Source organism: Triticum dicoccoides, chromosome 1A (assembly GCF_002162155.2).
Source record: "Triticum dicoccoides isolate Atlit2015 ecotype Zavitan chromosome 1A, WEW_v2.0, whole genome shotgun sequence".
NCBI classification, from domain to species: domain Eukaryota; kingdom Viridiplantae; phylum Streptophyta; class Magnoliopsida; order Poales; family Poaceae; genus Triticum; species Triticum dicoccoides.
The window spans coordinates 519299100-519313728 of NC_041380.1; the positions used below are offsets into that span (position 1 = coordinate 519299100).

General features: G+C 46.9%; 1 protein-coding gene across 2 annotated transcripts; it reads left to right on the top strand.

Moving 5' to 3' along the window:
* The first annotated feature begins 10408 nt into the window (after positions 1-10408).
* Positions 10409-14469, top strand: LOC119285067 (putative glucan endo-1,3-beta-glucosidase GVI). 2 transcript variants are annotated; one of them, XM_037564274.1, is made up of 3 exons: positions 10409-10706; positions 10817-10873; positions 13237-14469. In XM_037564274.1, the coding sequence occupies exons 1-3, from the start codon at positions 10583-10585 to the stop codon at positions 14223-14225; spliced, it is 1170 nt and encodes a 389-aa protein (XP_037420171.1). In that variant the 5' UTR covers positions 10409-10582; the 3' UTR covers positions 14226-14469. The 2 variants fall into 2 exon arrangements, with proteins under 2 accessions (XP_037420171.1, XP_037420177.1); XM_037564280.1 differs by lacking the exon at positions 10817-10873 and having other exon boundaries at positions 10413-10706.
* Positions 14470-14629: the final 160 nt, after the last annotated feature.

The window sequence follows — 14629 nt, forward strand, 5'->3', positions numbered from 1 at the left end:
CGTTTGAAAAGTTCAAGCAATTTCAGAGTGAAGTTAAGAATCATCATAACAAGAAGATCAAATTCCTACGATCTGATCGATGAGAATTTCTGAGTTATGAGTTTGGCAATCACTTAAGATATTGTGGAATTGTTTCACAGATGAAGCCACCTACCTGGAACACCAGAGTTGTAATGGTGTGTCCAGACATCGTAATCGAACCTTATGAGATATGGTGCGATCTATGATGTCTCTTACCGATCTACCGTTTTCATTTTGAGGTTATGCGTTAGAGACAGCTGCATTCACTTTAGATAGGACACCATATAAGTCCGTTGAGATGACGCCGTATGAAAATTGGTTTGGCAAGAAACCAAAGTTGTCGTTTCTTAATGTTTGGGTCTGCGATGCTTAAGGCTTCAGCCAGAGAAGCTCGAACCCAAAGCGTACAAACACATCTTCATAGGATACCCAAAGGTGACAGTTGGGTACACCTTCTATCTCAGATCCGAGGGCAAATTGTTTGTCGCTAAGAACGGGTCCTTTCTCGAGAAGGAGTTTCTCTCGAAAGAATTGAGTGGGAGGAAGATAGAACTTGATGAGGTTGTCGAACCTTTACTTCAACCAGAGAGTGATGCAACACAGAAAGATGTTTTCTGTGGCGCCTACGTCTGTTGAATAGGAAGTTAATGATAGTGATCATGAAGCTTCGGATCAAGTTGCTATCGAACCTCGTAGGTCGACAAGGATATGTACTACTCCTGAGTGATACGGTAATCCTGTCTTAGATATCATGTTGTTAGACAATAATAAACCTACGATCTATGGAGAAGCGATGGTGGGCCCGTATTCTGACAAATGGTAAGAAACCATGAAATCCGAGATAGGATCCATATATCAGAACAAAGTATGGACTTTGGTGGACTTGCCCGTTGATCGGCAAGCCATTGAGATAAATGGATCATTAAGAAGAAGACGGACGTGGGCGGTAGTGTTACCGTCTATGAATCTCGACTTGTGGGAAAGAGTCTTTTCACAAGTTCAAGGAGTTGACTACGATGAGAATTTCTCACCCGTAGCGATGCTTAAGTCCATCGGAATCATGTAGCATTAGCTGTAATTTTCGATTATGAAATTTTACAGATGGATGTCAAAACAAGTTTTCTTACCAGTTTTCGTAAGAAAAGTTGTATGTGATACAATAAAAGGTTTTGTCGATCCTAAGGATGCTAAAAGGTATGCTGGCTCCAGCAATCCTTCTATGGACTAGAGCAAGCTTCTCGGAATCGGAATATATGTTTTGATGGAGTGATCAAAGCTTTTAGGTTTATACAATGTTTGCTAGAAACTTGTATTTACAAAAAAGTGAGTGGGAGCACTATAATATTTCTGATAAGTATATGTGGATGACATATTGTTGATCTAAAATAATGTAGAATTTCTGGAAAGCATAAACGGTTGTTTGAAGAGTGATTTTCAAAGAAAGACCTGGATAAAGCTGCTTACATACTGGGCATCAAGATCTATAGAGATAGATCAAGACGCCTAATGATACTTTCAAAAACGCACACCTTGACATGTTTTTGAAGGAGTTCAAAATAGATCAGTCAAAGAAGGGGTTCTTACCTGAGTTGTAAGGTCTGAAGTTGAGTAAGACTCAAAGATTGACCACGGCAGAAGAAAGAGGAAGGACGAAGGTCGTCCCCTATGTTTTTGTCATAGGCTCTATACGGTATGCCATGCTGAAGTACCGCACCTGATGTGTGCCTTGCCACATGTCTGGCAAGAGGGTACAAAGGTGATCCAGGAGTAGATCACAAGATAGCGGTCAAAATTACCCTTAGAGGAATAAGGAAATGTTTCTCGGTTATGGAGGTGATAAAGAGTTCAACGTAAAGAGTTACGTCGATGCAAGCTTAACACCTATCCGGATAGCTCTGAGTAGAGATACCGGATACGTATAATGGAGCAACAATTTGGAATAGCTCCAAGTGGAATGTGGTAGCAGCATCTACGATATAAAGTTTTGCGAAATACATAGGGATCTGAATATGGCAAGACCCGTTGACTACAACCTCTCTCACAAGCATAACATGATCAAACCCAAAACTCTTTGAGTATTTATCACATAGTGATGTGAACTAGATCATTGAGTCTAGTAGACTCTTGGATGTTGGTCACATGGCGATGTGACCTGTGAGTGTTAATCACATGGCGATGTGAACTAGATTATTGACTCTAGTGCAAGTGGGAGACTGTTGGAAATATGCCCTAGAGGCAATAATAAATTAGTTATTATTATTATATTTCATTGTTCATGATAATCGTTTATTATCCATGCTAGAATTGTATTGATAGGAAACTCAGATACATGTGTGGATACATAGACAACACCATGTCCCTAGTAAGCCTCTAGTTGACTAGCTCGTTGATCAATAGATGGTTACGGTTTCCTGACCATGGACATTGGATGTCGTTGATAACGGGATCACATCATTAGGAGAATGATGTGATGGACAAGACCCAATCCTAACTAGCACAAAGATTGTGTAGTTCATATGCTAAAGCTTTTCTAATGTCAAGTATCATTTCCTTAGACCATGAGATTGTGCAACTCCCGGATACCGTAGGAGTGCTTTGGGTGTGCCAAACGTCACAACGTAACTGGGTGGCTATAAAGGTACACTACAGGTATCTCCAAAAGTGTCTGTTGGGTTGGCACAAATCGAGGCTGGGATTTGTCACTCCGTGTAAACGGAGAGGTATCTCTGGGCCCACTCGGTAGGACATCATCATAATGTGCACAATATGACCAAGGAGTTGATCACGAGATGATGTGTTACAGAACGAGTAAAGAGACTTGCCAGTAACGAGATTGAACAAGGTATCGGGATACCGACGATCGAATCTCGGGCAAGTATCGTATCGCTAGACAAAGGGAATTGTATACGGGGTTGATTAAGTCCTTGACATCGTGGTTCATCCGATGAGATCATCATGGAACATGTGGGAGCCAACATGGGTATCCAGATCCCGATGTTGGTTATTTGCCGAAGAGTTGTCTCGATCATGTCTGCATTGTTCCCGAACCCGTAGGGTCTACACACTTAAGGTTCGATGATGCTAGGGTTATAGGGAATAGATATACGTGGTTACCGAATGTTGTTCGGAGTCCCGGATGAGATCCCGGACACCACGATGAGTTCCGGAATGGTCCGGAGGTAAAGATTTATATATGGGAAGTCCTGTTTTGGTCGCCGGAAAAGTTTCGGGTTTTATCGGTAATGTACCGGGACCACCGGGAGGGTCCCGGTGGTCCACCAAGTGGGGCCACCAGTCCCGGAGGGCTGCATGGGCCAAGTGTGGGAGGGGACCAGCCCCAGGTGGGCTGGTGCGCCCCCCACAAGGGCCCAAGGCGCCTAGGGTTTGGGGAGGGGGCGCCTCCACCTAGCTTGGGGGGCAAGTTTCCCCCTCTCCCCCCTTGGCCGCCCCCCTAGATGGGTTTGGGGCTGCCGCACCCCTTGGGGTGGAAACCCTAAAGGGGGCGCACCCCCTCCCTCTCCCCTATATATACTTGAGGACTTTGGGGCTGCCAACACATGAGTTTTGACCTCTCCATGGCGCAGCCCTGCCTCTCTCCCTCCTCCTCTCCCGTGGTGCTTGGCGAAGCCCTGCAGGATTGCCACGCTCCTCCACCACCACCACGCCGTCGTGCTGCTGTTGGATGGAGTCTTCCCCAATCTCTCCTTCTCCACTTGCTGGATCAAGGCGTAGGAGACGTCACCGGGCTGCACGTGTGTTGAACGCGGAGGTGCCGTCCGTTCGGCACTAGGATCTCCGGTGATTTGAATCACGACGAGTACGACTCCATCAACCCCGTTCACTTGAACGCTTCCGCTTAGCGATCTACAAGGGTATGTAGATGCACTCTCCTTCCCCTTGTTACTAGATTACTCCATAGATTGATCTTGGTGATGCGTAGAAAATTTTGAATTTCTGCTACGTTCTCCAACATGCCTTTCTTTCGACATTGATGGTTGGTCGGAAGAAATCGACGATGGCCCAGGTACACATTCTTCCTGCATTTTTCCTGGTATATACTTTCAGTGTCATCTAAACAGTGCGTGCATGCGTGGTATCCTTTGTTTGTCTGTCCTGAAAGGTTACTGAGAGCGGGGCAATCGTTGATGGTCACGAACAGCAACGCCTTTAGGTTAAATTCCTCCTGTCTGTGCTCATCCCACGTATGTACATTGTTTCCATTCCACAGTTGTAAAAGTTCTTCAACTAATGGCCTTAGGTACACATCAATGTCGTTGCCGGGTTGCTTAGGGCCTTGGATGAGAACTGGCATCATAATGAACTTCCGCTTCATGCACATCCAAGGAGGAAGGTTATACATACATAGTCATGGGCCAGGTGCTGTGATTGCTGCTCTGCTCCCCGAAAGGATTAATGCCATCCGTGCTTAAAGCAAACCATACGTTCCTTGGGTCCCTTGCAAACTCATCCCAGTACTTTCTCTCGATTTTTCTCCACTGCGACCCGTCAATGGGTGCTCTCAACTTCCCGTCTTTCTTACGGTCCTCACTGTGCCATCACATCAACTTGGCATGCTCTTCGTTTCTGAACAGACGTTTCAACCGTGGTATTATAGGAGCATACCACATCACCTTCGCATGAACCCTCTTCCTGGGGGGCTCGCCGTCAACATCACTAGGGTCATCTCGTCTGATCTTATATCGCAATGCACCGCATACCGGGCATGCGTTCAGATCCTTGTATGCACCGCGGTAGAGGATGCAGTCATTAGGGCATGCATGTATCTTCTCCACCTCCAATCCTAGAGGGCATGCGACCTTCTTTGCTGCGTATGTACTATCGGACAATTCGTTATCCTTTGCAAGCTTCTTCTTCAATATTTTCAGTAGCTTCTCAAATCCTTTGTCAGCCACAGCATTCTCTGCCTTCCACTGCAGCAATTCCAGTACGGTACCGAGCTTTGTGTTTCCATCTTTACAATTGGGGTACAACCCTTTTTTGTGATCCTCTAACATGTGATCGAACTTCAGCTTCTCCTTTTGACTTTCGCATTGCGTCCTTGCATCGACAATGACCCGGCGGAGATCATCATCATCGGGCACATCGTCTGGTTCCTCTTGATCTTCAGCAGCTTCACCCGTTGCATCATCATTGGGCACATCATCTGGTTCCTCTTGATCTTCACCAGCTCCCCCCGTTGCAGCATCACCGTATTCAGGGGGCACATAGTTGTCATCGTACTCTTCTTCTTCGCCGTCTTCCATCATAACCCTTATTTCTCTATGCCTCGTCCAAACATTATAGTGTGGCATGAAACCCTTGTAAAGCAGGTGGGAGTGAAGGATTTTCCGGTTAGAGTAAGACCTCGTATTCCCACATTCAGTGCATGGACAACACATAAAACCATTCTGCTTGTTTGCCTCAGTCGCATCGAGAAACTCATGCACGCCCTTAATGTACTCGGAGGTGTGTCTGTCACCGTACATCCATTGCCGGTTCATCTGCGTGCATTATATATAATTAAGTGTCCAAATGAACAGAAGTTCATCATCACATTAAAACCAAAGTACATACATAGTTCTCATCTAACAACATATAGCTCTCCAGAGCATCTAATTAATTAAACCATACATTGAAACTATGTAAAACATTTCAATGCGAAAACAAATGCGATCATAATCGCAACCAAGGTTACAATTGATCCAACGACATAATGATACCAAGCCTCGGTATGAATGTCATATTTTCTAATCTTCCTAATCTTCAAGCGCATTGCATCCATCTTGATCTTGTGATCATCGACGACATCCGCAACATGCAACTCCAATATCATCTTCTCCTCCTCAATTTTTTTTATTTTTTCCTTCAACAAATTGTTTTCTTCTTCAACTAAATTTAACCTCTCGACAATAGGGTCGGTTGGAATTTCCGATTCACATACATTCTACATAAATAAAATCTATGTCACGTTGGTCGGCATAATTTTCATAAACAATAAATGAACCAATAGTTATAAAGATAATATATATACCACATCCGAATCATAGACAGGACGAGGGCCGACGGGGGCGAATACCAAAACCATCGCACTATATAAGATGCAATAATAAAAGTAAGAAAATAATACAAGTATCTATGTAAACATACAAGTAAGAATATTTTTTTCCTTTCAGAAAGAAGATAAGAACAAGAGGCTCACCACAGTGGTGCCGGCGATGAGCTCGGCGCGGGTGATCGACGGCGGTGAAGACGGAGACGGGGCGTGACGGACCGCTAAACCTAGACAAATATTAAGGAAAATGGAGCTTGGAGGTCGAGCTTGGAGAGGAGAAAGCTTAAGTAGTGTGGCTCGGGCATTCCATTGAACACCTTGTGTGCATAGGAGGTGAGCTAGAGCACCACCAAGCCCTCTCCCCCTCGGCCAGAAAAAACCAGAGCAGTGTGCTCTGCTCTTACGCGAGGGGGTATATATAGGCACCTCATTGGTCCCGGTTGGTGGCATGAACCGGGACTAAGGGGAGCCTTTGGTCCCGGTTCAAGCCACCAACCGGGACCAATGGTGGTGGGCCAGGAGCGAGGCCCATTGGTCCCGGTTCGTCCCACCAAACGGGACCAAAAGGTCCAGACGAACCGGGACCAATGGCCCACGTGGCCCGGCCGCCCCCCTGGGCTCATGAACCGGGTCCAATGCCCCCATTGGTCCCGGTTCTGGACTGAATCGGGACTAATGGGCTGACCCGGCCTGGACCGTTGCCCCCTTTTCTACTAGTGAGGAGGCGCCACCATAGTCGTATTGTTGTCGTCGCCGTCCATGAACTTAAGCAACTTACCCACAACGACGGTGGAGGCAAACCAACTAAAGGGCACGATGGCACTGGAGAACAACCCCCCCTCCCTCGTGTCTAAATGGATGACCAGGGTGGCGGCGGGATAGAGGGACATGCAATGGCGTAGGACCCAGTTGGGCAAGGGTTGGCGGCCGCCCTACCTTGATTTGTTTGGTGCAGGCAGGGTGCAAGGTTGTGCATCGGCACGACGGTGTTGCCGGTTGCGAGTGACCAAAGCCCGCCCTACCTCAACTTTTGTCTGTCCTCGCCATTGTGATGGGGTGGCAAAGTAACACATTAGTGATGCCACGTGGCTGGCAGAAGACAACCGGATGGCCGGTTTACACTTGACAAAAGAGGCATTGTTGCTGGATGTGGAGAAGAACAACATGGTGGAGGTGATTTAGGCATAGGGAGAGTGTGTCGGTGGCTTTTCTTCTTCCTCTTCATGGAGGGCGGCGGTCGAAACCGGGCACAGTGGTCAATAATTTGAGTGGAGGCAAGTAATGTGATGTGTGGCACTTATATTAATTGTATAAATTCACAAAAACTGAATATATTTTGGTTTGAATACGAACATACTCTATTCAACTGAAATTGAATTCCGGGGAGGCCCCTCCCCCCAGACCAGACTCCAGTTGTGCTTGGGTCAGGTCCTGCCGATAGTGGAGTACACGAAAGTGGTCGTGGCAGACCGTAGTAAATTGGCTCTCCCCAGAAATTGCAGCCTGGGATGGGATGGATACAGCCCTTCACGCACGTAAGGAGTAATTCCAGACGTTTTTAATCAAGACAAGATGTGTTTTGCCTCGATTTTTTCTCCTCTTGTTTAAAAGTTAACCCCGGGAGGTGGGATTGCGTGCATGCATGCACGTACTTGTTCGAATGGAGTTTCTCCTACTTGTTCGAATTGAGTACAAGAGTCGGAGAACGGCAGCCGACAAACCGATGCACGAACAGAAGGAAGCCTTCCGGACTATGTTAATTTACCGTGAAGCAGAAGCTATCAACTGTGCGGCAGGTCGCTGGATCTCGTTGCACCTAGGACCTAGCTAATCCAGACCAAGGGCAGTGCGTGGCCAGGTCGGTAGCGGTCGCATGGAATTATAGGCCGTCTTAGCTAGCGTGCATTGACCTCCCGTACGCGTGTGTGTGCCCATCATATTCATATATTTTTAGGGGACGCATCATATTCATATGTAAATATATAATCGTTCTCAGTATGCCGTCATGCATTATTGTGTGTGCGAAATGACTGTTGTATTGTACCAAAGGACAGCAATAGTATCATTCTGAAAGAAAAAAAAAGGCCGGCAATACGAAGAGCATCTTTGCAATGAGATGGAAGAAAAATGTTACGCGACACCGATGGTTCTTTGTTGGGTACCCACTGTCCCAGCATACATGTGTCTGTCGGGCTGTCGACCGATCGCGACAATTTTGCTTATCCCACAAACTAAACTGTGTACAGAGTATTATCCGAGTTGAATGTACGACACAGACTCGTATTTTCTTTTTAGCCCGTGAATGATCCAGGAGGTACGTTCAAGGGAATCACGTGACGTACTTCTGGCCTGCGAAGGTCGTTTTGCATGCATGGTACCCGCCAAAAAAAAAAATAGAAGAAGAAGATGTGGTGCACATTTGCAAAGCGGGTCTCGTCACATGGTGGTGCTTATTAGTTTCTCCAGGACAGACAAATCGGCCGCCATCAATGTGTACGTCCGAGTGCTACACGCCGGATGACCGATCAATAGTCGACGATGGGAATGGGATACCGAATCAAGTTCGCTGCGCCATTTAACAAGCAGGAGCAACACGGTATCGATCTGCAGCATAAATGATTTTATTTCCGTTTTTATCGGCCACGTCTTTTTTTTTTTGTGGAAACAAGCAGAAGCAACCCCCTAATAAAATAAACAAGCAGAAGCAACACCTAAAAAAACTAGCTCAGTGCGCGTGCGTTGCCACGGACTAAAAGCATTTTCATGAAAAGATAAATAAAATCATAATCTGAATTTTGCTTAGATTGTATTTAAGTCCTAGCTCTCTTACTATCAACATGCACCCTAGTGACTCACCAATTACAATCCCAACCCTTTCATTTGTACAGAACAAAAATATATAGACAAACTCTTCATTCTATGTTGTCACAAACACATGGGGTGGCTCCCTTCCCATTTTATTACCACTACACACTCCCACTTCCTTTCTATTGACATTTGGACTATGTCTTGTTGCCACTGCCATGCATGGGTTCACAATTTTGTCTTGACCAAGGTTCCTACCAGTAGGGCCGACAGATGGAAATAAAGGTTTGAAACAATGGAGCAATTGTGTCCTCACATTCAGCAGGCACACATGAAGAGCAAAGACGCTGTCTTCCTCCAACTCTGCATATTACTGTTATCCACTAAGACCGAAAAAGATAAGGATCAACATATTCATGTATGTTTCCATTTGCAGAGCATTTCAAAGAGGTGTTTCATCCCTCGCTTTAGGTTAATATATCACCGGTTCATTCTCCTCAATCACAAACCTTCAGCTAAATTCTTCTTGGTATGACAAGGACATTATATTAAACATGCTCGTATCCTAAAGCAGCTGGTCTTTTTTTCAGTTGTCGTCGAACGTGGGTTGTTCCCTGCGTTTTTTTTTTGTGCGGGATCGTAAGATGGGAGGTCGAACGAGGCGGGGGGATCGAACGAGGTGGTCGAACCATCACGACGTTCGATCCCCCTTTAATATATAGTAGAGATAAGCAGAAGCAAGCGATATCTACCGTGCAAATTCCATATTTACACGCAGTTGTAATTAAGCAGAAGCAAAGCGATATCTGCAGCATAAATGAATTATTTCTATTTCTTATCCGCAGTTATAACCACAAGCATGCAGAAGCGACCGGTATCTGCAGCTTAAATGAATTATTTCCATATTTCACCGCAGTTATAATTAAGCGGAAGCAAAGCCATATCTGCAGCATAAATGATTTTATTTCCATATTTAACCGCAGTTATATTATATTTAAGCAGAAGCAAGCGATATCTCTAACATGAATGATTTATTCCACTTTTCATCCGCAGTTATAATCAAGCAGCAAATCTTTTGGCTAACATCACACCTCGGTCGCGATATATCCACCGTATCGTACGCACGTAAGGGAGGCTGATACGTGTATAAATGGTTCATTTCCATATTTAGACGAACACACACACAAAAAAAAGCACAGCCCAAAATTCTACCGAACCATCACCGCCGAGCGAAGACGGATCCTTGCCACGCGGCACGCCCCGGCGTCGGCCGATCGTCCATCGCGACGGATTTGGTGGTCTGAACGTAACCGCCGCAGCCCGGCGATGGAGGCGACGCAGTCGGCCGCACGCATGCACGTACAGGCGCACGCGCATCGATCTGCATGCAGTCGTGCGGTTTGGTGGCTTGCCGTTGATATGGCAGGCGCACGCCTCCCACCTCTCACGTAATCTATCCTTCGGCAGTTTGCGCCACTCGCGCGCATTGCCTTCCCTCCGTCCTGAACCTTTTCCTATATAAAGGGACCAGCCCCCCACGGACATCAGGAGATTACAACAGCAGCTACGATCGGCTGCTGCGCACCGATCGATCTCAGAGTCCACGAGGCATTAGCTAGAGCTAGAGGAGGGCAGAGCTCAGGGATAGAGTTCAGATAGAGAGATAGAGAGAGGGAGGGAGATCTCCTGGACGATCCGTCGAACATGTATCATGGCGGCCCGGGCATGTCTCCTGCTGCCGCCGGCGGTCGTGGCGGCACGGCCAGGAAGGTCGCGCCATGGATCCTCGCCTGCGGCTTCGTGCTCTGCTCGTCCGTCCTTTTCCTGGGTGAGTTAATTCAGCCGACGAACCATCGTCCGCCTGTACTGTAATTTCTTCTTCTATTCGATTCCTTGAGCTCGATCGTTGATGAACATACTCGCCTCTTCCTCATACAGTCATACGCAAGTACGTAAGGTCGTCTCCTAGATCGCATCCCGGCGAATCCAGTCAGAGTCAGTCATCAGCTCGCCTGTATTTTCTTTGGTTTTCATTTTTCAGTCTGCAGACGCATCTTCAGTTTTTGTGAAGAAATTACCAGGACTCGTGTTTCCTTCTTCCTTTCCTGTTTCGGCACCATGCATGAATGCCCCAATCTGTTCTTCAACATGCCTGAATTTTCCTTTCCCTACACCCAAGCCGGTGGTTATCTGTCGATATTCAGCGACTCGCTAGCTTGTAGTTGTAGACGCATGTTCAGTTTTCTGGAAGAAATTACTAGACTCGTGCCTCCTTCTTCCTTTCCTGTTTTGGCATGAACGTCCCAATCTGATTTCCACCTGCCTGAAATTTACTTTCTATACACCCAAACATCTGAATTTGTTGGCGGTTTGAGCCTGCAATCTGTTATGTCCTTGGTTGCACCCTGGCTAGGATAAAGGATTTCTGTTTATTGGAGGGAGGGGCAGAGGATCCTTGAGGATAAAGATGGCGCCAACGGCCAAAATGCTTGCGTCCATTAACTATGGCTTGCGCTGTAGGTAGTCAGTAGAGCCGTAGAGGCGGTGGTTGTCAGGCTTAATTATTCCTTGTGTTCTTGGTGGGGTTTCTGTAAAGAATATAATCCCGGGTAGGGTAACAACAACGCATGCATGATTGGCTGATTGCTTTCATTATTATGTTGATATATTGTATTCTACTCCATTACGGCTGGTATTTCTTTATGCAATTCCATAGCGTGTTAAACAAAAGCAATCCGTTTTAGTTAGCTAATCACGTCGATTATATTAAGGGGCGCCCCTGCCTGTCTGAACAGAAACTGCAAATTGCAGACATAGTTTAGACTATTGGATATGAATGATGCACCGAAATAGGCGTGCTTAGACCAACTCTGTTCTCACCATGAATCATGCATGCTTGCGTTGCAAACATGTCGGCCAATAGATTAGTGATCGCAAGTTTGGGCTGGCCTACCTAAAAGACATTATGAGTCTTTGATTGTCATTTATTTTGTATTAGTAGCGGTTGCATCTCAACACAATAGAGTATTCTGCCAATCATATTTCTGCGTGACGTCCAAAGGTAACCCTCTTTTGCAGCGATGCTTAAATCAAATACTCCCTCCGTTCGGAATTACTCGTCCAAGAAATGAATATATCTAAATGTATTTTAGTTGTAGATACATTCATTTTTGTGACAAGTAATTCCGAACGGAGGGAGTACTTGTTAGTCTCACTCTCATCAGACAACCTAAGCCCTAGGTCAAATGTTTGTTGTACTAAATATATAGCAAAGTTTCTGTCTATACGCAAAAGCACAAATAGGCAAGAAAGATTGTAGTCTTTGTTGAGAACTTGATCCCCATGCATCATCATGTATCTTATCCTTGAGCTTTCATGAACCTACTACTCAAACTTGTCTATATTTGCACATATCAATTAGCTTAAGCCCAAAGTCAAAACTAAGTTTGTTGTCCTAGATAGCATCATTTCCATATTAAAACACAGGAGGAAAGAAGGTTTATGAATAATCCAAGCTGGCCACTCGATTCGCATTGAATGCATCACTGTATATCGCATACTTGAGCTTTCATGGACCAGCTCTAGTTAGGCAGCTAAGAGATGCTATGGATCCAGATAAGACCATTAAGCCATTGGTTTAAACACAATAGACCCCTATACGCTACAAATTGGACTACAATTAATCGCAAGAGTGAACATTACTGAATTAGAAAAACTCTGTTGAAAGCGAAATGTTTGGACCATGACGCATGCATCAACTTGCCCTTTTCTTTTTTCCCAACCATGTCTCCGACTTCAACCCTGACATCGACTGATACTGTTGACAACGAGTTGAAAAAGTGTTTATATCCATCGCATGCTCACCTAAAGTTGAATGTATGCATGGTAGGGTTGGCCCATTTCAAGTCCTAGGTAGGAAAAGATGTTACAGTAAGGTTGGCTGTGTACAGACTAAACTTAGAACTTTTGTGGACACGATCAATTCTTCTCTCGTGGCAGTAGAACCGTTCCTTTTGCTAAACTAGGGTGTCAGTTCGTGTAAGCCTAGTCGTCGACCTACTCCTTTGTTCTTCGTTTGATAATGCTTCAGAAATATGATTTGAAATTGTTGAATGCAATGCTACACAACCTACCTATTCTGGAAACATATATATCAAATTGGTTAGGTAAAACATGAATACGAAGACGGTTAATTAAAGATTGCATCATTCCTCTAGAAACTTATTTCTATTCTTACATTGGTTAATTCCCTTGATGGTACGCGCGCGTGAACCATATATGATGCATGATGGTTAAATTACTTCTGATCTAGTATGAAAGAGCAACGAAATTTAACATTTTCTCATGTGAAAATGCAGGAGCTGAAGGCGCCATTGGTGTGAACTACGGCATGATCGCCAACAACCTGCCGACGCCGGACAAGGTGATCGCCATGTACAAGGCCAACAAAATCAGCTACGTCCGCCTCTTCCACCCGGACACGACCGTCCTCACCGCGCTCCGGGGCACGGGCATCGGCGTCGTCCTCGGCACGCTCAACGAGGATCTCGCCCACCTCGCCTCCGACGAGTCCTTCGCGGCCTCGTGGGTGGCCTCCTACGTCAAGCCCTTCGCCGGCGCCGTGACGTTCCGGTACATCACGGCCGGCAACGAGGTCATCCCGGGCGACCTTGGCACGCACGTCCTCCTCGCCATTAGGAACATCGAGACCGCGCTCAAGGCGGCGGGCGTCACCGGCGTCCCGGTCACGACAGCCGTGGCCACGTCAGTGCTGGGCGTCTCGTACCCGCCGTCGCAGGCCGCGTTCTCTGAGGCGTCGGCGCCGGTGATGGCGCCGCTGGTGGCGTACCTGTCGGCGAAGAAGGCGCCGCTGCTGGTGAACGTGTACCCGTACTTCGCGTACGCGGCGGAGCCGGAGACGGTGCAGCTCGGGTACGCGCTGCTGGCCGGGTCGAGCGCGACGTCCAAGATCAAGGTGGCAGCTGTGGCGGACGGCGGGCTGGTGTACACCAACATGTTCGACGCGATCCTGGACGCGGCGCACGCGGCGGTGGAGAAGGCCGGCGCGCAGGGGCTGGAGCTGGTGGTGTCGGAGACCGGGTGGCCGTCGGGCGGCGGCGGGACGGGCGCCACCGTGGAGAACGCGGCGGCGTACAACAACAACGTGATCCGGCACGCGGCGTCGGGCGCCGGCACGCCGCGGCGGCCGGGCAAGGCCGTGGAGACGTACCTGTTCGCCATGTTCAACGAGAACCAGAAGCCCGAGGGCACGGAGCAGCACTTCGGGCTCTTCCAGCCGGACATGAGCGCCGTCTACCCCGTCGACTTCGCCGCCGGCGCCTACTGAGGACTGAACGACGACTGGGACCGTACAGCGCCGAGATTTAGTTTTACTGCTACCGCACAGATTAATTCGTTTACAGTTTACTCGCTCGTTTAGTCACAGGTTTATCACTTTAATTTACAGCAGCTCTGTACATGTGTAGTGCATGATGGTACACGGCATATATATACTACGGGGAAGAGCTCATTGCACTTTGGTTATGACGAGTGCGTTGAATCTGATCTCTATTGCTACTGATGCTGTTCAATTTGCTCTCCCGTGTGCTTGAAAAGTAAAATTCATATTACTCCCTCTGTTTCAAATTACTCGTCGTGGTTTTAGTTCAAATTACTAAAACCACGACGAGTAATTTGGAACGGAGGGAGTACCTTGGAAGAATTTAAGACAGATATCCCAGGTACTTGCAC